At 28.8% G+C, this 27,085-nt stretch overlaps 1 protein-coding gene across 3 annotated transcripts in view; it reads right to left on the minus strand.

The window, feature by feature from the left end:
- The window catches only part of LOC129958917 (cadherin EGF LAG seven-pass G-type receptor 2-like), a 111,791-nt gene that overhangs the window by 58,792 nt on the left and 25,914 nt on the right, over positions 1-27,085 (minus strand). For all 3 annotated transcript variants that reach the window (XM_056071657.1, XM_056071656.1, XM_056071658.1), the window contains one exon: positions 11,314-11,485. In XM_056071657.1, coding sequence (XP_055927632.1) covers positions 11,314-11,416 — 103 coding nt within the window. In that variant the 5' untranslated portion in view covers positions 11,417-11,485. The remainder of the gene's footprint in view (positions 1-11,313; positions 11,486-27,085) is intronic.

Consider the following 27,085-nt stretch of genomic DNA (forward strand, 5'->3'; position numbering starts at 1 on the left):
ATGTAGCCTCTAAAATGTAGATTCTTTTCAAGTTTTGAACCAAATCTGTGGATAAAATTAAGCACATAGATGTAGCATCTAAAATGTAGATTCTCTTCAAGTTTTGAACCAAATCTTTGAAACGGTTGAACATCTCTCAGTCCGGACTTTCTCATGCGTGTAAACGAAATTAATTCATAAACGCTACGATTTAAATCAATAAAATTCAGTATGTAATTTTGCCATTACAACTGTAACTCCATGTTCAATTTTGGTTCCAATTAAACAGCAATTAGGTGTCCAAAATACATATTCACGAACGCGAAAGATCTATATTTCATATCTATCATTCACCAATTCTATGCAGGGTATTCGATGTCTTACCTATAGTCCAAAATCTTATACAGGGGGAAGGGGATAAAAAACTGACTGGGGAGTATGCAAGAATGTTTCGAGAATATCACTCCCGCTAGGGACGAAAGAATATTTTTCCTCACTAAAAAAGAACATTGATAGAAAAAGCTTAACTTTAGTAAATATTTATATGGATATAGTATGGAAAAAATTTATATTTATGAAATAAGAAAAACAATTTAAAAGATATTTTATACAACTTCGTACATTTCTAGTAGGTAGAATCTGTAACTTATCATCATGAAAAGAAAAAAAGTTAGCTTATATGTTTTCAAGAGAAGAGACTACTTCAAGTTTAAGTTTAAATTTGGCGTCGACGGAAATTTTCCCTCGCGAAAGTGAAGTTTTCAAACATTTTACTTCTCAAATAGAAATCAAGAATTAAAAAATGTTTAAGAAGCTCTGCAGTAAACAATTCAAGATCTAAAGTAGTAAACAGTACAAGTACCAAAAAGTGGAAATATTAGAAAATTGTGAAACGCTGTTCACATAATCGATCTCTTTAAAAACTCTTTTGAATTATTCAGTGGCCTAACAAGCATTTTTCTCATTTAGTACGTTATGATTCTTTGTTTATTTGATATCCTGGTATAAAAAACGGTGATTGAATTTTTTGAGGGACGATTAACAGCGTTCACCACTTTTAGTTTTTAATTAAATTAAATTAGAAATCTGATTTGTTTAAGGAACATGTGAAACAATCCAATTGCTATTTGGTGCATCATCATGTATTTCTAACCAATAAGGTCTTTCAACTTGTCATCGCGAATCGGAACTAACTCATATGTGTTCAAGCGAAGAGACAGAGCTTATTAGAGTTTTGTATGCCACGCACACATGCTCGAACAAGAAAGAAGAATCAAGAGAAGGGCGGGGAAAATGACCACGGAAAAGATCCTAATCTCCAAAGAAAAGCTTCTGTAATGGAAATTGCTCTCTCCTCACACGACAATGACTTCAACAGGGAAGCGCTTGCTTGCCAGAGCATCTTTAGATCTACAGCAATAATTCCTTCCCCCACCCTTTGCATGAGAAAGAATCGCTGCAGTCTACAGTACTGTCTACAGACAGATAAAAAAATGGTAATAATCAAGCTAACAAAAAATCTTCCGATTGATGAATTGATTTTTTTTTCTTCGCTAACAAAAGAGCAGGAAGATAAAGGCGGCACGAAAACATGATTCCGGTTTGTTTTTGTTTATTTTCCGGTTTAAAGAATCAGTTATGGAATCTCTTTAGCCTGATGTACGGTGAAGTGGTGAATTACGGGAAAATGTCGATAGTCAATTAGCATATTTATTGAGGATCACGTTCTTAGTTCTCACCATTTGAGGCAGAATTATTTTCAAAATCAGTGTTTATCTAACCTTCTTAAAGTATTCCAAACTCTTTTAAGTCTAGAAATGAAAAGGAAAAAATGTATAAAAGGAACTCAACAGTTCCCGACAGATTAACACAAATTTGGGTGTGAATTGTTATTTTTCATTAGATGATTTTTTAAATCAAAATGTCAAAACTTACCTTAGAAGCAAGATGTGACACATTTGGGTGTGAATAGTTGTTTCTCATCTGATGATTTTTCAAATCAAAATGTGAGAATTTACCTTAGAGGTATAACGTGACACATTTAAGCGTAAATTGTTATTCATTATTTAAAGAATTTTCAAATAAAAATCAAATGTGAATATTTACCTTAGAGACATTTATTCAAATTGGAAAAAAAAATCTTCAAAAAATATAAACTTGATAATCGTGTTTTATTTAATATTGCTTGCGATAGATCTCAACTTAAATCGTAGCTCTTATTTAAACTGATACTGAATGAATTCGATTGATAATTACCTGCTATAGATTGCAGCCAAAGCAAACTATACAGTTTTATATCTTTATTGCTAAACATATAAAAATGGAATCAAGCAATAGAAAAATAAAAATATAAAACTATAAATAAGTAATACAAATTTAGTAATATATATTCTTAACAGCTTTTATTTTTTATTGCTAAAATATAAAACTGAATGTTCTAATTACAGCATTCAATTAAAAAATTATATATATTTTTTGCAAATACAGACTAAAATTTAATAAAGAACTGTACAGCACGACTTTTAATAAAGAATTGTACAGCAAAAAATTAAAGGTATGTACGTTGTCGAATAAAAGAAATGCTAAGCGAAAGTAAATAACTAAATAATAGAAGATAAATCTGAGGAAATATATTAACGGTTGAATAAAAAAATTTTGAAAACATCTTATCCTAAATTTTTTTTTCTCCAGAAATAGAGGATCGGAGAAAGTACATAGAATCGCCAAGAAAATATTTTAAATGGTTAAAAAGCAATTGAAAAATAAAACTTCCAAATGCTTTGGTGGTATTTGTAGTCCGGAGTCATCTAAAATGTAGTTAAGAGAATCATGAAATCCATTTGATAGATGATGAACTTGGAATCAATCAGAAATTAAGAGGAGCGACTATATTGGAACAAACACAAGAAAATTGTTTTTCGGCTTCATTATGTCTTTCTACAGAGCTGAATTACAAACATTTTTCATTGTCGACCTATTACTGAAGAAGAACCATTTTCAAAAACAGAAACGAAGATATATCTAAGCAAAAAATAAGATATGCATAATTAAGATTATGAAATTAAAGTTTAAAAAGTAATTATATAAATTTAATTTAATATAATTAATTTTTAAATTTCGATAGAATGTCTCAAATGAAGAAATTTTCCTTTGTTGTTTCTTCTTAGAAATAGAAAGACGTAAAAATGGGTTTTAAAAAAGATCAAACTTCTAATATCCTGTCCAAATTGCAATTTCGAACTCATAATTTAAAAAGAAATAAACACGGATAGCCTTTAATTTTTTTTTAAAAGAATTCAACTGCATGTAAAAAAAATTTGGTTTAAAATAATTTCCAAAAACTTTTAAAAATATGCTTCAGGAATATTTCGCTTATGGATCTGATTGCTTTCTTGGGCCTTTTTCAAGGTTTAACAATATCATACAGCTCATTAGTAACATTCGGTCTCAGAAAATATTTGTATATAATAAAAGAAAAGAGAATAAATGCACACATTTTCGATTCTCATATTTAGGTATGTAAGTTATAACGTTCAGTTTGAATCTGTTCGAAAAACTTAGATTTACTTATATTTTTTCCAACAATTAATTGGAAAATCAACTATGATATAAAAATATATTAGTTAAAAACCAAAAAAATTTTGACAATTGAATAAAATACTGTTTTATTTTGTGGAAAATGAGGAATGAAAAGAAGTAAAAAGGGGAAAAAATCCTTCTTGTTCAGAAGCTTATCAAATCATTTGCTCAAACTCTTGAAAATAACTGAAGATATATATTATTTAGTTTCCTAACTAAGAAATAGGACGTATTTCTATTCAATCTTTAAATATTTGAACATAAAGAACACGAAAAGTTCAATTTTTTTGCATAATAATGAATTAAAACATCTGTAAAATTTTTGCAATGAACAAATTGTTTATTCTTTGGTTTAAAACTACAGATAATATTTAGAAATTTCTATACGAAATTTGAACAAAAAATATTCATTGGATTTAAACTTGTGAGATTTTTCGTAAGTAATTTTATCAAAATTTAGAATTTAAGAAAAAAAAGCATTATTATTATTTTACCTTACAAAAACAACGAATAATCCCGCTAAACCAATATTAAGAATTATATTTTAAAGAAGCCCTAATTTGACTTATAATATGATATTATCATTCAAATATTCTTAAAGTTTCATACAACTAAAAAAAATCATACATATCATACTTTTGACGGCGTTTTGCATAACAATGAATTATAAATTTTGCAATATCGTTAAAAAATATTAGAGTAAACGCTCATACTCAGTAAAAAACAAATAATTGATAGCGTATCATTACTATATAGAGGCAATTATTTTGATGCATTATAAAATCTTTGAATAAACTGTGTATTAAATATTACCAAGCTCGGTGATATTTGCAAAGGATTTGAACGAGGAAACACATACCTCAAATGCTGACGCAAAAATGTGTACTAACATATTTAGCACAAAAAACATACACACGCTCACAATAATGTATTTTACTCAATTCAAGGAAAATCCTGACTTATTCCATTCATCCTCTTAGGACTCTTCCCCAGATTAGTCCTGTATCTACATCAACGTTACGTCATTAAAAGATGATATCTAATAAATTTGCACAATGTTTATTAAATAAAAACCAATTTCCTTGACCAGAAAAAGGCTATTTGTGATTTACTCATTATACAACCGCGATAACTTTGGCTATAACTGCTTCCATTTGACAGTTCCGTGAGAAGATGACGTCGAATCCGAAGGCTGTTTCGTGACTGAGTTGGGCGCTCGATTTCAACTCGTGAGAAAGCGCACAGCGTCCCCATTCGAAAGTCAATCGAGAAGACCCAACAAATATTTCTTCTGCTATTCTTTTTCCCAGCCCAATATTGTTTGGGCGGTGTAATAAAATTGAAAGCATTCTGTGGAATTCGACAGATGCAGACTTTTAAAGTAATTTATGTGTTATGAAGTCGGGAAACTTTCAGTACAAATAAAATACCACAAGCTTTTGCAGTTAAAAATGTTTTTATTCATCTGGCTTAGATTCTTATGTTTTGATGTTCCTTCTTTCTGGTAAAATGGTTTTGAAATTTTTTAGCAATTGTAAAAATGATCCAGATAAAGAAAACGTCAGAAGAATATTAGATTTCAAATTAAAACATATTTACCTTATTTCATCACCGATTCTCTACAATAGAAAACTCTTTATATTATAATGCAATACCACAATATACTTCTTTTTTTGTAATGTTTTAACACTCTTAATGTATAAATAAACTCTTTCTCTTAATGTGAAAATAAACATAAGATCTGCTTCAAAAATTAATGTTTGCATTTCAAAAGTTGTGCATTGCTTACATTTCAATAAGCGTTTCATACGCTTCTCTTTGCCAGGAACAAATAGTAGTTCTGCTTAGAAAACAGGTGATTGCAATGATGTGACTAAGATAATCGACGCCCGGAGTATAATATGATGTTTGTAGTATAACAAATATAAGTTATGTTCAGGATACGGCATTAGTATTTTATTCTCAAAAGCAGTATGAATGTACTAATGTTTTCTTCCTCAGGGCTTCTTAACATTGGCATTCAGTGAGGATATTTATCCTCATTTCCGCTGAATATTTATCCTCGTTTAGAAACAATATCAATAGACACGTGTTCCATTGGTGAACTTAATTCAATCCCTGGTGCCGAAATGTTTTATTATATTCCCCCAATGTAATTACAGTGCAATATATATTTCAGTTCCTTGTACAACTTTCCTAAATGTTCCATTGATATATCTTAATAATGAAATGAACTTATTATTTTGTTACAATAATAATATATATCAGATAATTTCATGAGATTTTTAAAGTAAATTATTTTTTACATTTAAGTTCGCTCTTCAGTTTACAGATTGATATTCCAAATTATTGCTTTTACATTCGTAGATTATAGTATTTATGTTGATAGACATTAAAAATTAGTTATTTTAAATTTTATTTTTATAGCATTATTCTTAAAATTAATTATCATTAAAGCAAAATTGCAACCCTAATTTCAAGCAGAGTTGAAATAATTTAACGTTTCAATAACTGTGTATTTTAACATATATCTAAATAACATTGATAGAAAGATTTTAAATTCATTCTCTTTCAGTATCCAAAAAGGTGGAAAATTGTGAATCTTTGTCCTTAGAACTAATGGCTCACTCATTTATAAAGTCCTATTGGTCAAGAAGAATATTCAGTTTGGAAATGTCCATTGAATCAAAACGCCAGAGGAAAAATCTCATAAACCTTATGCACATTTTTATGAGCTTTATGGATATAGCAGGTTTTGAAAGTTGAACAATTAAGAGCTTCGCAGACTTTTATTCATACAACGACCTTCGGTGATATCAGTACCAGCTGCCCAAATGGCTGAGATGCTGGGGAGAAACGTTTTCCAACCGCAGAACAGTTTTTTCCCTTTCTTTTCTTCAACTGGAAGCACTTTTTTGTGTCTATTTTCAAAAGAATCGCATGAAGTCTCCAGGGATAAGTGGCATTCATGGAACATAAACGCAAGAGCGGCCATGCAAGGAACAAATGCGCACCTTAAGTCCAAATCTTCACTTACTTGATGACGAACTATAAAATTTTAAGAAATTTTGCGCCTCTAACAAGCAATCAGAAGCAAAAATCCTTTTACAAAAATGCATCAAAATGAAACATTTTTATTTTATGCTAATCCGTGCAATCTTATAATACTAAAGTAATTCCCGAGAATAAAGCTGCTTTCGCGCGATTAGGCCACATGTGACGTCACGATGCTCGAAATCTGCTGAACACAGTCATCGTGATTTTAACATAACCTTGTTTTATGCTTTGGGGAAGCATGAGTGACGTCGGCTAACCTATATTTCGAAAATGTGAAAACACTCCTGCATCGTCACAATAGGCGAATAATAGAGTGCAAGAATTATTCCGAGTAAGCGTTTGGCCCCATGTCTTCAAAGGATTGTCATCCCCTTGTTTGGGGAGTAATATCAGGCAAGCAACATGGTGCCACAATGTTCTCACCACTCATTTATCCTGGAAGCCTGTTAAGTACGACCTTGAAAGACAATAATGACTTGTTCACAGAGATTAGATACAGAAACATCGGCACAGAAAACAATCCTTCCTACTCAAAACCTTTTATTGGGAAACTTGGGAACTTGACACGAATATTTCCTAATAGTTTCTATATGAGAGAACTTTACCATTTCGGTTGAAAATCAAGTTGACGTAGGTTAATATTAATTTGTATAAAATACGCAATTGTAACTGGTACTAGACATATCACGTGGACAGATACTTCGATGATCTTATATATAGATAAAATATACACTTGTAAAAGATAGGTATTTTTCAAGCAGAGAAGCAGAATGTGTACTATAGTACCTATAATAACATAGTTAATAAATATTAGAGACAGAAACATTAGCACCGAAAACAGTCTTCCTAATTTAAAAAAAACATTGGGGGGTGGAGGGGCACTTGAGAATTTGACACGTATATTTTCTAGAAGTTTCTTCAGGAGATATCTTAACTGACTGGGAGTTTAAGACCAAGTTAGAGCTAAAATATTAATTTTGAAAAATACGTAAGTAAAGAATTATTTAAGAGGTATGTCGACTTGGAATATATTTTTTATCGTTTCACAACATTTCTTCAATTTAAATAAAACATTTTGCTAATTTTTAAATAAAATTTGTTTTGAATAAAAAAAATCAAATTCATGCATACGGATCATTGTTGATAGAAACTTCTTAAGGTCTGCGTATATATCAAATGATTTTGTCAGAAAAGGAGAATAGATGCGGTTAACGGAAATTAGATTTTTATTTTTTCTGCTTCATGATTAAAGAAAAAATTCAATTATTAAAATGTATTTACGAAGTTCTTTGTTAGACCAAGCACAGGGGCAGTTCGAATGGGACGACAAAAAAAAGGAACCTGTGAAAAAAGTTTTAATTTGCACAATTTTAGATGGAAATTTGCTGAAGCAACGTTTTGGGTTCATTTGCTGGAGTTGGCATGGGGGGAAAAAAGAGACCGCTCATTTCAGAATTTAAAGTTGAATGAAAGCTGAGTTCGAGTGAGTATAAAATAATAATTCTTAGAACGTGAATAAATTCAAAATATTATATGTATATTCCGCATGTCGCAAAGTTTCTTTTGCTATATTTCCTTTAAAGTTATAGTTCATGGCAATTCACCAGCCCGATCATCATTCATAACTATTCTATAACTATTTTTTTCTAGATACACAATATGCTTATGCTAAATATATATTGCATGTTTTCATATTCCTTTACTATTCATATTCACGTTCTACTAAATTATTTAAATTGACAAAGCGAATTATCGAATTAGAAAACTTGATATTAGTGATAATGGAAATAAGTTTGATAAAACTTGACACAATAAGTTGAAAATAAACAAGAAAAAATATTGAACGATACTCAAAATTAAAATGCAAATGATATTAAGAAGAGTAATTAGGTAAGCAGCGCATTATATCATAAAATAAATGATAATTAATGATATTTTAATTCATTAGTAATCCAAAACTGATGATCATAATTACTATTATAATAAGACAGAATAAGACAGCCTAATTAAATTTTAGTATCAAATAAAATTAAACATTTTTTTGGAAGTTTATTATTTAAATTGAATCTACAAAGACATTACTCATTGAATGTAACCGTAATGTTTATTTTGTCAGTAGTTTGAAGCTGAGACAAGATTTCAATTTATTTCACAAACATTCCGTTTTGAATTAAAGCAGTTGCTATTATAAGATAGAACGCACGGTTTTTAACCTTAACGAAACTACAAGGATCATTCTCCAAATTTCCAAGCCACGCTAGCTTGAAGATGTTTCACATATGAATGCAGATTTAATGCGAAATAGACCTGCATATGCACTATCGATCTATGGTGGAAATTGGTCTTGAACCTGAGATTCACCATCACGATGCGGAGGCTTTAATATCATCTTAGAAAGATGAAAAGAATGACGCTGACGAAAAGAAATAGCTTTCTGGCAGTTCTTAAAGAAGGTAGAAAAGAATTACTGGATTTCTGGATGAAGGAAGAAAATTTCCAGGAATTAAAATGGCATGCAGAAGATTTTAAATTTTGTCACTGGGCTAAGTGATTAAAAGCAAAAGATAAAACCAGCTCAGCAATTACGAACAAAATTCAAACAAGATTTTTTTTAAAAAAATCACCTAAAAGAAAATTTTATTATGCTGGGTCCGAATTCTTTGATGATGGAACATTATAATAAGCAAAAAAGAATTCTGAATACGATATAATTCAATAGAATTATAAATTGGCTCTCTTAGAAAAACTTAATATTATCGAATGTTTTCTACAACGAGATTCGACGAAACATATTAGTTGCACCATCCGAACAATAGAAATAAACTATGAAAGAACACCATTTTCGGAACCTAACTTGTTTTTAACTGAAAAAAAGACTAGATAAATTCAATAAGTGATTATTTTTAGCAACTGACAAGATATATTCAAATTTGATAGCCATTTTTCCGCCATTTGATATGTCCAGTAGCAAGCAGCATTCTTTCCTCCTTCCGACCTATCGCCTACGCCTTACAAAGCCACTGTAATAAAAGCTTCTTTATCGGGGTATTGTGCCTACATATTTCCTTCCTCTTCATGAAGCGAAAAGTTCAGCCTCGTATGAAGAAACGAAACGAGTTCGATTGCCGAGCGACAACCTTTAAAATCTCCAAGTCGATCGAGGTTGTCGGTAGGTCAAATTTCTTGGATGGTCGCTCTTCTACGTAGATGAATACACATAGCATAGCAGTTTAGAAGAGATTCTTCTAATTTATGGCGTGAAACAGAGTTAAGCCGGAATTTCGTCAAGTTTGTTTCATGAGAAATTTTATTGCCATTTGTACTGCATGTAAAAACTAAGCAAGTTGTTTACCTGAATGTGTTAAGATTTTAAGTGAGAAAGATAAAAAAGATGTGGGAAAAACCTTAATTCTGAGAAAACGTAGTTAAAAGGGTATAAATCTGATCTTGCCATGCTGATTTACCCATTATCATTATAACTATTAGTATGAGTTATGTCTTTAAGGTCTGCTTTAAAAAAACAGTTTTTAATTTCTGCATCATTAACAACGAGATTTTAAGTTTTAAATTAAAGCACTTTTCGAATATTGAGTAAAATTTCATTAAGGTAATCAATAACATAATACATTGTGAAAAAGTGAATAACTTTAATATGAATAGCATTTTAAAAGATATGCTTGCAAAATGAGAGCCCAAAGAGATGCTAATCTAATTTCTACATCTTTATATCACTTAAAACAAACAAATGGTAAATGTGGATGATTTGACATGAAATGGTATTAAAAATAACAAATTAATGATGATGATTATTTGTTGATTACACAGCCAAGGGTTGAAAAATGTAGGCTTGCAAGAAATTGCAGTTATTTAAGAATATGATTTAGAATCATCACAATATAAAGTGATTCATTTATAAATTTTAACATTCACTTTCTTGAAGAAAAATGCCTTAGGAATGTACGACATAAAAGCTTATTCCACATTGGATTGTATTTTGGAATAACATTACAAAAATGTCGGTAAGAATTTTAAAAACAAATTTGATGCATTATGCGAGTCAATACAAAGTAACACTTCATTAATTGCTCTGTTACTTTTCGAGATTTAATGTAAACGCTCTTCAAACAATTGCTTAAAGACAATCATTAATGCTGCATTCCAACACAAAGCAAAATGAGTCTTCCAAGGCGAAAATCAGATAATCTCCAAAATCTAGATAGTTCTCGAAATTCCTGATTTATGAAACAAATTATGCATTCAAGTGAAGATCATTACATCAGATCTGAGTTTCAATGTCGAATGTAATTTATTATGTTCTGTTAATTATAATTCTCACAGATCACTCCCTCTTCTATAGTTATAGCAGTTCAGTCAATTCCAATTGCACGCTCAGCATATAGGCATTCCAAGATTAATTGGAGGAACAAAATCCTTCAGATTTCTTTTTTTATATAGTCGTGATATCGATCGCAGTTCCGAACAGCTCTAATTTAAAACAACACAAAATCACTGTGTTTAGTGATTGCTCCGTAAATACCGATGATGATAGTAAACTCAGGCATTTTATTAAAAGTATCAGCAAGGTTATCAACGCAAGGTGCACGTGAGCAAGGCCATGCGTCAACGCCTTTTTGGTACCAGGAGTTTGCAACAATAGGTTTAAGTTTGGATGATAAAGAGAAAGAGAATCAGACTCACCTTGACTGAAATCATCGGCTGTTGCAAATTCATGGAGCAGAAAAAACGATAATAAGCTTGATAAACATAGTTTAAGGCCACACCTTATAGTCCTTTTGTGCATATTTAATACTACAGTGATTTTCCCACTTTGGCCAGGATTTCGCAGGAAAGTGAAGGAAACGCAGATGACCTGGAAAAAAAAATACTGAATGAATTACTGGGTCATTATTAAATACAACGCGTTATCAAGATCAACACAAAAAGCTGAGTGACTCCGTTTATTTATTTTTTAACCGTATACTCTGCGCTAGTTTCATTATGGAAGCCTGGGACTTCTTTATGAGCTTGTCTGTCATTTTACACGAAACATTTGTGTAACATAAATGGAGCAAAAATGCAAATTGTTAAAGCATTTGATATGAAATTGTAACTCCTTTTCAAACTGAGGAAAGATAAGCCAGGAATATGGCTATGATCTCTTTCCAAAATAAAGTTACATTAAAGCGAAAATTTTCCTCGGATTCATAATTTTATTTATTTATTTTTTGAAAATATTTTTTTTCAGCTACATGAAGACATGATGTAAGCACATGAAGAAAACAAATGATATTGCACATGAAGAAAACAAATGATATTGCACATGAAGAAAATAAATTAAATCCCTTCCAAATGATATTGCACATGAAGAAGATAAATTAAATCCCTTCTTATTCTTTTCAAAGATTCCACTCTTAATTATTAATAATAGTCGTCAAGATCTCTGATGCATATCATTTTATTATTATTATTATTATTTGAGTGTTTCTAATGTTAAATTTTTACTAGTGCAATAGAGGCGGAATTGTATAAATCTGCTTTATTATTATTGTTGTCATTAATTCAAAGAAAAAGAATCACAATTTACATAATAATGCGCTTGTTTAAGTAAAAAGATCAGTTATTTAAATGATAAAATTAAACTGTTTTTCACGAGCTATCTGAGATTTCAGAATTAATTATCATTTCAGAAATAAGGTTATTAAGCAAATTTATTTTTGCAGCAGCAGACAACAATGCAGCAGATTTAAAATACCAATTAAAATTTTACAAATGGTACAACTGATGCATGAATCATATGAGAAATAAAAACTGTACAGCTGAAATAAGCCAATATCGTAAAAACTTATAGCACATCTAATTATTCTATCAGGAAGCAGATTACTTAGCTTTCTCATTTGCACGTATACAAACTGTATACGTGCACAAACTGTATACGTGCACAAACTGTACACGTATACAAATATCTTTTTAAATAGAGAGAATTCTTTAAATATATATCACATCCACATGGTTGTCTGGTTTCTTTTATACATAATTTTTTTAAAAATGCAAGAAACTTACACTTAAGTTTTCAAACTTAGGTTCGATGCATATAGGCGTAGAAATGTAAATAATTCCAAAAGCAAAGTTTGTAAAAAGATTGACTTTTTCACAAATGGATCAGGGAAATAATAATAAATTTAAATTAAAAGATTTTTTCCCTTAGTAAATTAAATTAATATGAATTGTTTTCACTATATATTGCCTCAAGATTAGAATGGAAATTAGGAAAACAGTAAACTACGTGAGATTTCCATCTCATCATCCTGTCACAGTTCAAAGCGATATGATTGTTACTGACAATCTGTCCTACCTGTATCCAGTTTGACAATTATTGAATAAAAAAGTCCTCACACAATTGTGACAGATATTCTAACAAAATTAGGTTAGATAAAACTTCCTGTTTTGCAGCTATCCAACGGAATCTTAGGGACAGAATTCGACTCAAACAAAAGGAATGCTACCCCGCCGGAACCCACTCTATGAAATATAAATATGGTGAAACATGCAAAATTCAAATGTATTTTTTTTTTTTGTCTGAGAGAATCAGATAACTTTTTACTAATCAACTATTCAACTGCAATAGTTTAACACAGAAATTTAAGCTGACTCAAATTTATAAATGCTATTCATATTATATTTGTAGTGGAAAATAAATTTGTATCTAGTTCTAACAAAAAAGGACATTAAAAAATGTAATTAATTTTATGTGTATTTCCAAAACAAAAAGAAGAAAAAACTGCACCAAATAAAATAAAATTATAGAAGATATGGTATCAAAATATTGCAATTCATATAAATAAATCATTAATTGATTGCATTATAACATATTATCCAACAGAAGTTCAAATGAATTAAATAATTTAAACAAACTTGGCTAACATTCCTTAAATAAGTTAAATAAACAATGCTAACATAAATCAAATCAAAGAAATAATTTGAATATCATTTCAAAATAATAAGCACCAATATAATCAAGTGAAGATTAATAAAGAAAAAAAAATAATTTCAAGAAATGTTGCGTGCGTCCAAAAGTATCTGCAAACGATTTTTTAACGATGAAAAACCGAAACTCAAAAATATGGCAAAAATAAAAATCAACATCTTTAGTTTAAAATAATTGCCCCAATTCCATTACATATCGATAACCAGCCTCATGAAATATCAAATGTTACTTATCTTTAAAAACGGATCAAGAGAAAATAGATTTAGCAAATGAGTGTCTCTTTCTTAAATACATAATTCAAAAATTATCTTTTGTCGTAAAATAAATAAATGCGATAAAAATTATAAATATTAAAAGATTTACGTGAGTTTTCTTATTCATCCATACTAATCAAATGATATTCTCGTTAATTAGGCTTACAACTTCTCATTCAACCGGAATTGTTCACACACTTTTTTATCAACACGATCTTGAACTTCTTAAGATCTGTAAACCATGCAATAATGTCAACATCAAGATATTTTTACGGTTGAATGAACGAAGATTCTCTGCTTTTCTTGTTTAATCTTTTTGAGAAGATATATTTCGCGTTTGAAATCAGGATCTAATAAGAATCAAAATTAGAACTGTTTGATATACATTTCTTTTTTAAATTACCCTTTCATTGTCTATCTAAATAAATCCTTGAAATTGGAGCATCTAACGGATTTTGTGAATGGATTGTCGAAACCTAAAAAATCGATAATGTTTCCGAAGCCAAGTTACATTTTCTATTCAATTTTTCCCATTCAATAAATAACTTTTTCATTGAAATTATTAAATCCTTTTGAAAATATTAAATCCTTTTCTCAATGTACAAAAATAAAATCACGTGTATTTTTATGACCCAAGCCTCAGATAAAAGATTAAACAGTTGAGTTTAGTTAAACTAAGCTCAGTTAAAATTATTGTTATTTAATTAACTTTAAAAGGTACGAACAAAAACAGAACTAATAAGCATATATCGAATTTTAAAACAGATTAATTTACACAACACAATTTTAATGTAAAACTATGAATATTTTTCATATAAATCATCATTTTACTTTCTTTTAATGTTACCAAATTCTAAAAACCATGATCTAATTTTTAACATATATATTTTGATACTGCTGAAAATTTACCATACGTTTTACACATGTTCAAGCCAAAAATGTACATTTTTGTAATAAACATTTAAATAACTTATTGCGCAGTTCTACGTTTAACGACTCCTTTTAATATGAATTTAAAAATTTTAAGATTGATGTAAACATTAAATAATTACTATCAGAAACATGATTATCTATTGATGTAATTAGTTGTCATTATTACTATAGATAAACAATGCTTTTCAGCGTATAAAACGCACAGTTCCGTGTAAACATTAAATTATGTGTCTTTATCCTTATTTTTTTATATTTATAAATGTCAGAGGTTTTTAAATGTCCAATGAAATGCTGCATTTGATTTCATATGCTTAATGAAGGACATTATATAGACACAAAAATGTGAAATACGTTTGAGTTTGAAGATTCTCTCTACACAACTGATTTTGAAGATTCTTGTAGAAAATTCGCTATTCAGAAACTTCAATATACAGAAATACATATTCAAATTTTTCTTATTTTCTTAGTTTAAACAATTATGTATCATTCAATTTTTAGGGTTAAAGAAGATTTAAAAAAATAACGTATATTATTAAAAAAATAACGTATCAAAGAAAATTAATTTAAAAAAAATATACAAATGGCAATAATTTTTCAGAATTGTTAATATCGCAGTTGTTCAAATTTCATACATTTCTGCCGTGTCTTCATTTTTTATTTCTCTTTTCACACCTTCTATTAAGCTGAACTACTCTTTCATACTTTAAGAATTCCATTTAGAGGTTATACCCACTACACGAAATTTCAAATTTAGCTGAATTTAAAATAAAAATGTGTATTCAAGTTAGGATAAGAAGTAGTATAACAAGAACTAATACAGCATATAGCTGAAAAACAAGTCTTTATTGCTTTTTCATTAATGACTTTCAATCTTCCGATAATTTCTATTTCAGGAAGAATCTGTGAAGCATTCCTTTTTTCTTATTTAACTGTTATCCCATCTTACTAGTCAACAGCCAATAAAAATAAGTATACGTAATTTTTTAATGCGAAAATTTTTGTTTTAGCAGTTTATTTGACATACAGAAAAAATTTTCAATTGAAAATCCAAAATATTCGATATATGTTAATCGGAAAAATTTAAATAAATTATTACAATTAACATAATTATTATCGACATTAGCTTAATTATAATTAGCATCATTCATCAACATTAGCTTAGTTATAATTAACATCGCTCATCAACATTAGCTTAATTATAATTAACATCATCATAAACCAAAATTACGGATGATTTCAGTAAAATACCAACTGAAAAACATTATACAAACATAAACAATACGTTTCATTACGTTCTACAAACAAAATAATATATTTTCGGCAAAAAACAATGCCTTTAAAGATAAAGGTTAAATAAATTTTTCACCAAATTATTATCAATGTTTTTAATAAAAACTATAAACAATTGTGAACAAAACTTTACAGAAGCAATGTTAAATAATTAAAACAACGGGAGTTAAATTACTTGTGATAACACCATATTTAAATGTCTGCGGAATTCTGTTTTCAATAAAAACGAAAATAAAATTCAATTACTTAATAATATAAAACATATCATATTATAAAAATAAACTGCTTATGAAAATTCCCACATCCTATAAACTATCCTAATAGAATTAAATCGATGTTACGCAACACAAAAAGGCTATGCATATTTTAGAAAAGAAACTATTCATCTTTCAATTGAGTGGCTCAAGATTTAGATTTCCTCTTTCCCATGGCATTTTGAATCCAAATAGATGCCTTTTTTTTTCAAAAATAAAATAAATCGATTTAGCCTTATTTGCAAAGAAACAAAATCATCACAAACTAGTTTTATAAAGGAGTAGTTTCTGGTTTTCCTTATCCTAGTTTGCGCCTTTAGCTTAACATTAACACACCCTGCTCAATCAAAAGAACTAAAGCACAGACTATCGCGCCGAAGTTTTCTTTATAATGTCCACACCACAATAGTCGCTCCGAATAACGGAAAGAACATTAACCTACAGAGAGAACTATTGCTTCAGCTTTAACTTTGAGGCATAAATCTCTAAGCAGTTATTATTATTAAATTTTTATGATCGTCAATAAAAGATCGATTACAGAAAGACATATTTTTAGACCACTTTTGAGGTGTTAATGTTGGTTTATTTTTTAATATTTTTATGGGCACATTTATGAGAAAAGTTTATTTTTATTTCATATAAAGGAAAATATTTGTTTAAGTGTTTTATTTCTTTATATAAATGCAATGAAAAATATCTTTTATGCTGACGGTGAGATATTACAGATAATTTTCATTCCATTTAGAGATCAGAATCTTTTTCACATCTTAGATATCCATTTTATTTCGTTTAATAATTTTTCTTTTCAAATCATAAATTTGATTCATTGCTTTTCGCAAATCACAAGGCTGGAGTAAATGTTTCATCTTCTGTTGAGTTTTTATTCGTTCTTATCTTTTTCATAAACACTTCATGTCTATTTCAATTTGAGTATTATTTATTCTTTTCTTTACCCTGTTAATGAGCTGTAAGCTCATTTGCCTGTCAATATCACATTGTAAACTTTATAACTTGCTTTGTGCTTAAATAATAGGTATTTTGCTTCTTCTTAAACAAAACACTAAGCAGGAATTATTTTGTTTAACTTTCCACTCTGCCAAATTTATAACGGGTATCAAAATCAAATTCAAGTCGCTCATATACTGATTGGGTGATGTGAACATTAACTTCTTTTATTATTTATTAATTTAGTTATAAAATTTCTTTAATAATCTAAAGCATTTGCGACGTTTAAATAAACTGAAGCTATTTTACATACAGGTTTATAACAATTTTGACAACAGCAGTGAAATATACTTAGTAACCAATAATAAAAAAAAAAACTTTAAAAGATTAAAAACACAAAGAGATCGCTTGATATGCTTGAATATTTTTTAAAAATGAATAGACTCATTATTCAAACACAGAAATTAGTCTTTAGCAGTTTAATTTTCTTCAAGTCAGGTTCTGGTAATTTTAGAATTATTTCAAATCTTCTAAAGTTGTATAATATTTTATTGCTGGTGTTTTAACCTGAAAAATGAAATGTTCGGATTCTTTTCGGTAATTTTGGCTTCAAAATTGACTTTGATTCACAAATAACTTCATCCAAAGCTATGTACATCATCGCTGATATATCAAAATGCCATATATAAGAAAACATACTTAAATATAAATGAAATTCTGATTTAACGGCTGGATCCATTACTGGCATATGACATTTGTTTTTTATTTGAAACTTAAACGCTATCAACAGTTCACATACAATACTTTGAGAAAAGATGTAGCTTACCTATACAAGTATTTTTCGTTTATGATAATTTTTTCTGTTATATTGCATACAACATTTTGATATAACAACGCTGATATAAAAAGCAAACTTACGCAAAAGAAGAGCAAAAGTTAATGCAAAGTTTTACTTTTGAAATTTATCCATAAATAATGATTTATTTCAAGGAAGTTATGACTGAGTGATTGATTTTTTCAGCACAAAAGCCAATATTGACCAAGCTGCGCCATCAAGGAAGTTGAGAAAAACTATATGTCAGCATATAATGTTTCTTGGCGAGTGGAGCATTCAAAATCCTTGAATATAACAACCATGATTTACTTTAAATAGAAATCATAAATTAATATTTTTCTACAAAGAAAATAACGAAAAATCAAGCGATATTTGTAAAAGACGGCAACATTTCCGGTACACCCAAAACACTTTACATACATACTTGTACTTTATTCTCTTCACAACCTAAAGTAGCTTTTTAACGTCTTAATTCTAGTTTACTTTTAAAGTGGTAAAGATTAAGGCGTTCCCATTTCCATCCTTCTAAAAGGATGCTAAGTTTTCATTTTCGTTCCACTCTTAAGTAATCTGACAGCTTGAAAAACACCTTCTAAGTAATGTTCTTTTTTATTTAACGTTCTGAAAAGTGCCAATTGAAAACTTTCATAGTATTGTATCGCCAAAATTAATCATAACTTACATTTAAAAAATGATAAAGAGATAAGGTTTTTTTTTCATCATTTTTTTTTCACTAAGGATAATACAAATACAAAAGCAAAGGAATAGTATGTTATTAACTTTAACGCTAGATTAAACTGTTTGTTGCTTTAATTAGATTAAACTATTTGTTGGTTTAATTAACTGAACAATAAGAAATATGATTTTCATTTTTTAACTCAATCGTCAATAGGAGATTGCGCTAAAACAAATGTTTATACACAGACAATTATTTCATCGTGATGTCGTACTATTGCATGGTTGAAAATCATCACTTGAATCAATAGTCTTACTTTTAAAAAAATGATGAAGCGGCAGGTTTTCTAATTTTTTTAATAAGGATAATTCAAATACATAAGTAAAATTTATTATTTATTCCAACTGTATATTAAGGTTTTATTAGCTTCATTAAATTTGAACCGAACAATAATAAGTATGATTTTTATTTTTAAGACAATTATCGATTAAAAAAATATGTCTTCAGTAGATATTTATACACAGAAAATAATTCCATTGTGACATCACATGAATTCCTTACACAATATATATAAAAGATCAAACAGAGGAAATTGGATTGTTGCTATTGTATCAAAATCTCGATTGGCTCGGTGGGAAACAAATTTCTACCGCGAATACAAAATTTTCTCATTTTAAGTACACATCTCCTCTCTTAAAAACAGTTATTTATTGAAACAAACATGAGAAAATCAGTTAAGTAATTATTTGCATTGTGTGAGAAAAAGGAACCGAGTAGATACTGCATACACACAGGTGGTACAACAGAGTTGTCCATGAATTACGATTGTAACAATCACAGAAATCTAGTTGAAGGTACAAAGTTTCGAACAGAAGCGAGTTCATAGCCGAACAAATAACTGTAATTGACTAGGTGAGGGGGAAACCATCAAAGTAATGGAGGATTCATTTCGAACGAAACGGCATTTTCTATTTTTTTAAAGCCTTTTTTTTTTTTTTTTCCCTTCGGTTTGAATCCATTTCTGTTTTGAACATATACGAGGAGATAATGCATTTTGTTTTTCTGCATTTCATCGCGTTTCCGGGTGTGAACGAAGTCACGTATATCGGGCATTAAAAATGTGCTCCAAGAAAAAAAATGCATATTTTTTGATGCGATGTTTTGCTACTGATTATACTTAACTTTTTATAAAAACAATGGAATTCAGCTTTGTGCTTTACTTCTGTTTGTTTTCTTAATATATCTAATATTATATATTATGTCTGTAAGAAAGGATAACTAGAAATGAAAACTATTGAGTGAGCTATTTATATAGTTATTATTTTTAGAAAACTATGTGTTTCAAAATAGAATTCCGTTTTTTGCACAATAGCTGTAATATAAACAAAAATAGAAAGTTGGAAATTGTAACAAAAATCCAAATCTTTTTTCATTTTATATAAGATTCTACCTCCTACTGTAGCTTAATAATCATTAATAAAAGCTATTTACTTTACTTTAAAGTTAAATATGACAAATGGATATTAAAAAATAGCTATGAAGCAGATACCCTATATTCTTTCTGTGCGCTTTCCACTAATCAAATAAATTTATACGTGAGATACCTTACAAAATAAATTATCTTGAGAGCAGTTTTTTAAACATGTCAAAGAATTGTAAATTTTAAAATATATCCGATAATTGTAATAATTTTTTTTAACATGCTTTGAAGTAAAAAATAAGTTTTATCAAAATATGTATATCGAATTTAGAGAACTACGAGTTATCAATGTATGCAATATTTATCATAATACTATATAAAAAGTTACATATATAATGAAATGCGTCTTTTTTTATAAAATAATAATTCGTTTGAAAGAAATTTTAATAAGAACTAAATTATCAAATGCAAATTGATACTGCAGACTACTTATGGCTCAAAATATCAAACATATTGTGCAAAGAAACATAAAATTTCATTTTCTTAATAGAAAGAAGCTTCTTAAAATGTAGCCTTGACATCGGGATTATATCTGCATTAACTAAAAACTATTGATTTTTATTAATAAAGCAAAAAATAAGTAAATAAATGGGAAATATCAAATAAGTTGCTTTATTTTTATAATGTAATATAAATATTCATTCACTTCAAAATGATATAAATATTCATTTTATTCTTATAATGTCATGAATAAAGATGTGCCAATTAGTTTAACAGGCATAATAAAAATAGAAAAAATACAATTCTTATTCCTTCACAAAATCTGATTTGAATTTTGTTGAGCTAAGAATTGCAGCTTCTCTTTTCGTTATGCTTAACAAATTATTTCAGTTTGTTTTCAGCAAAGTATATTTTTACAACGTTCCCCAAAGTTTGTTTTTGATTCAGATTTTGATATACTTCAAAAAGTACACCTGCCGTTTCTATTTTAGTAATATGAAAAAAGCACATAATTCACACGCGTTCAAAACAAGTTAAAATCGCCGGCAGTACATTAACAGAATAAAATTGTCAACGAATATAAAAAGTTAAGTGAAACGAAACAATGAAAGAAAGGAATTGTTGGTTAAAAAGCGTTTCGAATTTAAGTTGTTTTTATACTTTTTCTTTCATTTAAATTTGATTTATTTGGTTTTTGAGACTTTATCGCGTGAGATTAAATTTATCGATTCATAAAAATAGTATCGGAAAGTTAGCGTTAGATGATTTCAGAAGTTATATATTGCCTCATATTGTAAAGCTGAAGTACTGATTGTTTATCTTGTCATTTTGTCAAATAAATTTTATTCAAACGTATTACCCATTTCTTCAGTTTAGAATCAATTTTTATTCCTTTCATCTGCCGCATCTCACAAAATATCTCTAACTTTTTTTTCCAAAATTGTTATCACAAAGGAAAAAATTTCCTCCAACTATTTTATTTAATTTTTTTTTAATTTTTCATCCTCCTAAATGCACAATTCTGAACTCAATGAGACTAAATTGCATTTTTTATTTAATAAACGGCGAAAGTATAAGAAAAGTTTCGCTTATAATTCCACAATATTTTTTCACGTAATTCATGCTACTTCTGGTGACTTACTTAATCTAATTATTTTTTGTCTTAGATTTATATAGGAATACAATTACTGTGGAGATCACAGTATATTTATTCGTGATACTAATTGAAAACCATAATAGCCGGAATGAAATTTCTTTTTAAAAAAGTACCGGAAAATGTAATCAGCGATACTAAGTCCAGAATTATTTCAGTAATATATCGGATATCATATAAAAAGAATGCCGAGTTAATGAAGAATTCCTTTCAAAAATCGCATTTAAATAACAAATCTTCAATTTAACTTATAAAACATACCAATATTTTCAGAAAATTTTACTATATATAGTAAATATTTCAAAATTCATCAACAACTTGTTGCGTACGCACGCCAAGATCAGCACACAGTGCCTTGTACACTCCCTACACGCCCATCTGAAAATGTATTACTGAAGAAATCGGAAAGGCGAAAAACCGAATTATAGAGAGATCACTGTGCGCTATATCTAATAGTTCACTGAAATTCACGCAAATCAAATTCACAAAAATATATCAAACTGACAGATATTGGCTAAAAATTCATTAGTCTTTAAGCTACATTAGAAAATTAAATCAAGGCTATTTTAATTATTTTCACAGACAACGTATTTTTTATTGAAGAATTTACAAATAATGAAACTTTAGTAAAACGGAAAGGATCCTATTTATCTACCCTGTCTTAAAATGAGATAAAATGCACTTATATTTCAAATTTCACTTTAACTTATCAATAAATTTTAAGATATCAACAAAACCTCGTATTTATTTAAACTAAATTTATGATTAAGTAAAAATAGGGCAAATCAGTTACTTCTTACATTAATAATACCTAACCGAAAACAATGTCAAAGCTGCTAAAATGTAAAATAGGTAAAAAAGAATTAGGCCTAGTTAAGTGCAAATTAAAATAATAAGATAGGTTTAAAACGAAAAACTTTTCAATTTGTAAATGAATTTTATTCATGTTTTATAAACGTATCACCAATTATTATTTTTTAAGTAAATCCCTAGTAGTTTAGATTTGCAATAATAATGTTAAAAATTATAAAAAATAATAATATCTTATTATGATGGGAAGTTTAATCGCTTTTAACAATTTTATAATAAAAATGCAAATCTTATTTATCTTATCTGTATTAAAAGGATCAATCTTTCAAAATAAAAAGATTTATGAAAGCAATAGGATGGCTTTTTAATCAATAATTAAAGAAATTAGACAATTCTTTTCAGTATCCCTTTCACATATTTCTTTCTTCATATTAAAAAAAACCATAATTAATGCCGTCCAATTGATATTTTAATATGTTGCAATAGTATTTAATTCTGTATCCCTTCATATTTATCAGCAGTAACTTCATCACACAATACTTGAAAATTTTTCATTATAATGGCTGTTTATTTGCGCCTGATTCAATTATATCGTTAAAATAGTCATTCTTCCCAATTATCTATGTATAAAAATATGGATATTTTCTCTGATTATTACAGAGTTGTTGAAAATTATAATTATTACGCATTATTATGTAATGTTAGCAAACAATAATTTGTGATATCTATGATGCTTTGGTGGTGACTGCTTTCACCACCAAATCTAGAAGTTTTTTCTGATACGGAAGAAAAAGAAATGGAGAAACACATAAGAAATATGTGATTAACTCACTTCTTACTAAATCCCCCTCAAATAGCCATTGACACAGCAATCACTGAAACTATAGACATCGAAGTTGCGCCAATCCTTGGGCAGGTCACGGGAAAAAAAGCACTAGGTTTTGGTGATAACTACTCTGAGAAAATAATTGACCTTGACTTTTTATTTATTGAAAACATATATTAAATGTGGCTTAAAGGTGATCAAATAGTCACAGCATGTCAAATCATTATAATAACAATAATTTTACAAAAACAAGTAATATTAATTTTCAAATACCTTCACGGACAATGTAAATTTTTCAAACGCAGTTATCTACTAATCCAGGAAACGGCCTTCGAAATTTTAAATTAATGTAAAAGAAATGCATATTCATTCTGAACGAAAGGGCATTAAAAACAGGTGGGGTCATCCGTACCATTTTACATAACAGAAGAATTCTGATTAAGAGTGGTAGTATACATTTAGTTTTACAACAATGCTATTTTTTTCTAAGAATCAAGCAATGGGTACACAGCAAAAAAATGGAATCTCAAATAATAGATTCATTCTAATACACGAAATGGGTCAAAATCATGACTTTGAAAAAGAAAAGCCTGGTAGTCAAACAGGTTGTCCAAAGTACATTTTGCCAGCATACCGTGAAGAAAACGAAAAATTGGTGGACTATAAATCATTCCTCTCCGGAAGGCGCGGTTCTTCATTACAGTTTGCGGATAAATAACCCACATATGTAATCTCAAGTGTGGCCAAAGAAAGCAATTATCACCTCCGCTTTGACCCATTTCGTTTCGATTCATTTTCTATTTCTTTCTTCCACTAAATGCAATTTTCTAGAAAATCAATGATCTGTTAGCTACTTCAAATTACAAGAAATTATACAGATATGGCAAATAAATTTATTGATGGCGGTTCAGGGTCAGTTCCGGAGCGATTCGATTAAAATCTGATAACACCCATTGTTTATTAGAGTTCTTCGACTCAGATTCTATTTGGTCGGGAGGTGATGGGAAAATTTAAAGTAATAGACAAGCAGTAAATCAGCTACAGTGCTTTGTAAGAGTATCTGAACTATGTCAAATGACCATCATTAGATCTTTATCGGAACAAAGAATACAGAGGGAAATTACCATATTCCGATTTTTTTTATTTCATTATTGTAAGAATGAATTAATTAAATGTGGCACAAACTTTGATTAAAATAATCAAGACATTTTTATTGGTTTTCCAAAGCTTGATTCAGTAATTAAGAACAAAATATGAGTTAAATGAATTCACGTCTGAAGTATTATTCAGTCGATTTTCATTTAATATTGATATTTATACTTTAAGCAAATTATAACACATTTTTTAGAATTTGGAAGGATATTACTGACCTATACTTTTTGTAAAAAGCAAAATGACCAAATATTATTGTTTTTTACTCTTCATTCAGTCTCGAAAAATGCTCTATTAAAGTAATAGTTCATATTAATTTTTTTTAAAGTTACCAGATTATTTTATAAAATGAGATTTTGACGAATTCTTCTACTCAAACTCTTCAATACATGGAATATAATCATTTCATTTTAATAAATAGATCTTTACTGTTATAATTACTTTAAATATTATATGTTTCATTAAATTTAATTTAATGAAACATATAATCATTATCATAATCATATCACTAATCATAATCATATTATTATTAATCATAATTCTAAAGGTAATCGATGTCCTAGATCCTCGAAACTGACAGATCTTTCAATCTTTGACTCCTCTTCCAGTATCTGGAAAGTCCCGGATTGAAGGTCAGAAAATCTGGCCGCATTAATTGAAAAGGACTTGCTTAAAAGATATTCCCTTATCCATATTTACTACAGTTCAGTGTTAAAAGCGAAATGTATAACGATGACTTGGATATTTCACTCTTTGTCAATCCTCATACTATCTGAAATAGTCCCAAGAGGGAATGTTGAAAATCTGGCCACATTAACTGAAAGTGACATGGATAAAAAAATTTATCTTGTCCTCATTTATAATGATTCGATATTAAATGAGAGATTTATTACGATGACCGAACCTGCCAACAAAGAAAACAGAAGCTGTCAAGATTATCTCGTAATGAGGACAGTTTACCGATGAGTTCAACGGCAAATACAGTGTATTTATGTGCTATCTTTTACCATGATTTCTTTATGTAACAACAATGTACAATCAATCCTTTTAAAACAAAGTTTACCTATAACACGAAGAAAATAGATATTTCCATATAACACAAAGAAACTTCGAAATTTTTAGGAATTAAAATATCGCCAGTTATCTTACAGCCAAGCATCGTTAAAATATACAAAGAACTGACTGTGTCAATAAAGTGATGAAATCATATATTTTAAATATCGTTCATACATGCTTTACCATCGTAATATCATTAATTAGTAGTTAATACTTATTTTTTCAATGATTTAATGAAACTTATGATTATATCACGATTGAATAGTCTTGAGCCTGCATCGTTATATAGTTGCAATGCTTACATTTGCATTTAATACCCACACATTACTAAATGCAATGCATAATGATGATACAGTTTCAGTAAAATAGCTTTTGTTATATTTGATAATTAATGATTAGATATAATCGAAGAAACAATAGTTGAAAAGTTTTGTATATTACTAAATAATTTTATCATTTAATTCAAATTCAGTTATGATAAATCAATTAATAACCACAACATGTTTTACAAATAGAATGCAACTTTTAATAATAAATTTTTAATCGAAGCCTTCACAGCCGAATAAAGAATAAAAAGGATTATTTTTTTTTTAAGTTTTGAGAGTAAAATTAATATATTTTTTAGTACACTGTACAATAAGAGTTTTTTTTACTAGAAGCACTTAACAAAAGTATTTGTACATTTGCTTAATTTTTGCTACTTACAAAATATGTAGTTCTAATATAGGAATAAAAAATTAAGCAAATGCAATACGTTCATGCATGTTTATAGTAATTTTAATTACAGATAAGCCGGCGTCCTGGCATAGGGGTAGCGCGTCTTCCCCGTGATCTGGGCGTCCTGGGTTCGAGTCCCGGTTCAGGCATGGTTGTTATTCCTGTTCTATCTGTGAGATGTGTGAATGTGCCCCCCTGTAAAAAGGGGTTGTGCAAGCGAATGAGTGATGCGTGAGTGGCAAAGTCGTACTCTTGGCCCTAATTGGCGCTGCTATAAAAAACAAGATGCGCTCCCCCACCGGCTTAAAATCGCTGTCTTTGTAACAGCGGGCTTGTCCATGGCAAGTGCCATAAGAAACAAACAAACAATTACAGATAAGAATAGAGGAAACAATAATTAGAAATGGAAAATAGTTTGTTGTTTTTTATTTGTAATTCATTAATATGCTAACTTTATATATATATATATATATATATATATATATATACATTGACGATACATACAATAATCTAGCATGAGCGAAGGATTTTATTTTAAGCGTAAAACAATAAGTTACTGTTTTTTAGAAAGACATAAAATTTTCATTTAATTTAATAGAAATCAATTTAATTCAGCGATAGTACTTTTTCAAGAGATATATAAACTGTTGATGCAAACGAAGA

The sequence above is a fragment of the Argiope bruennichi genome, chromosome X1 (assembly GCF_947563725.1).
Source record: "Argiope bruennichi chromosome X1, qqArgBrue1.1, whole genome shotgun sequence".
Lineage (NCBI taxonomy): Eukaryota > Metazoa > Arthropoda > Arachnida > Araneae > Araneidae > Argiope > Argiope bruennichi.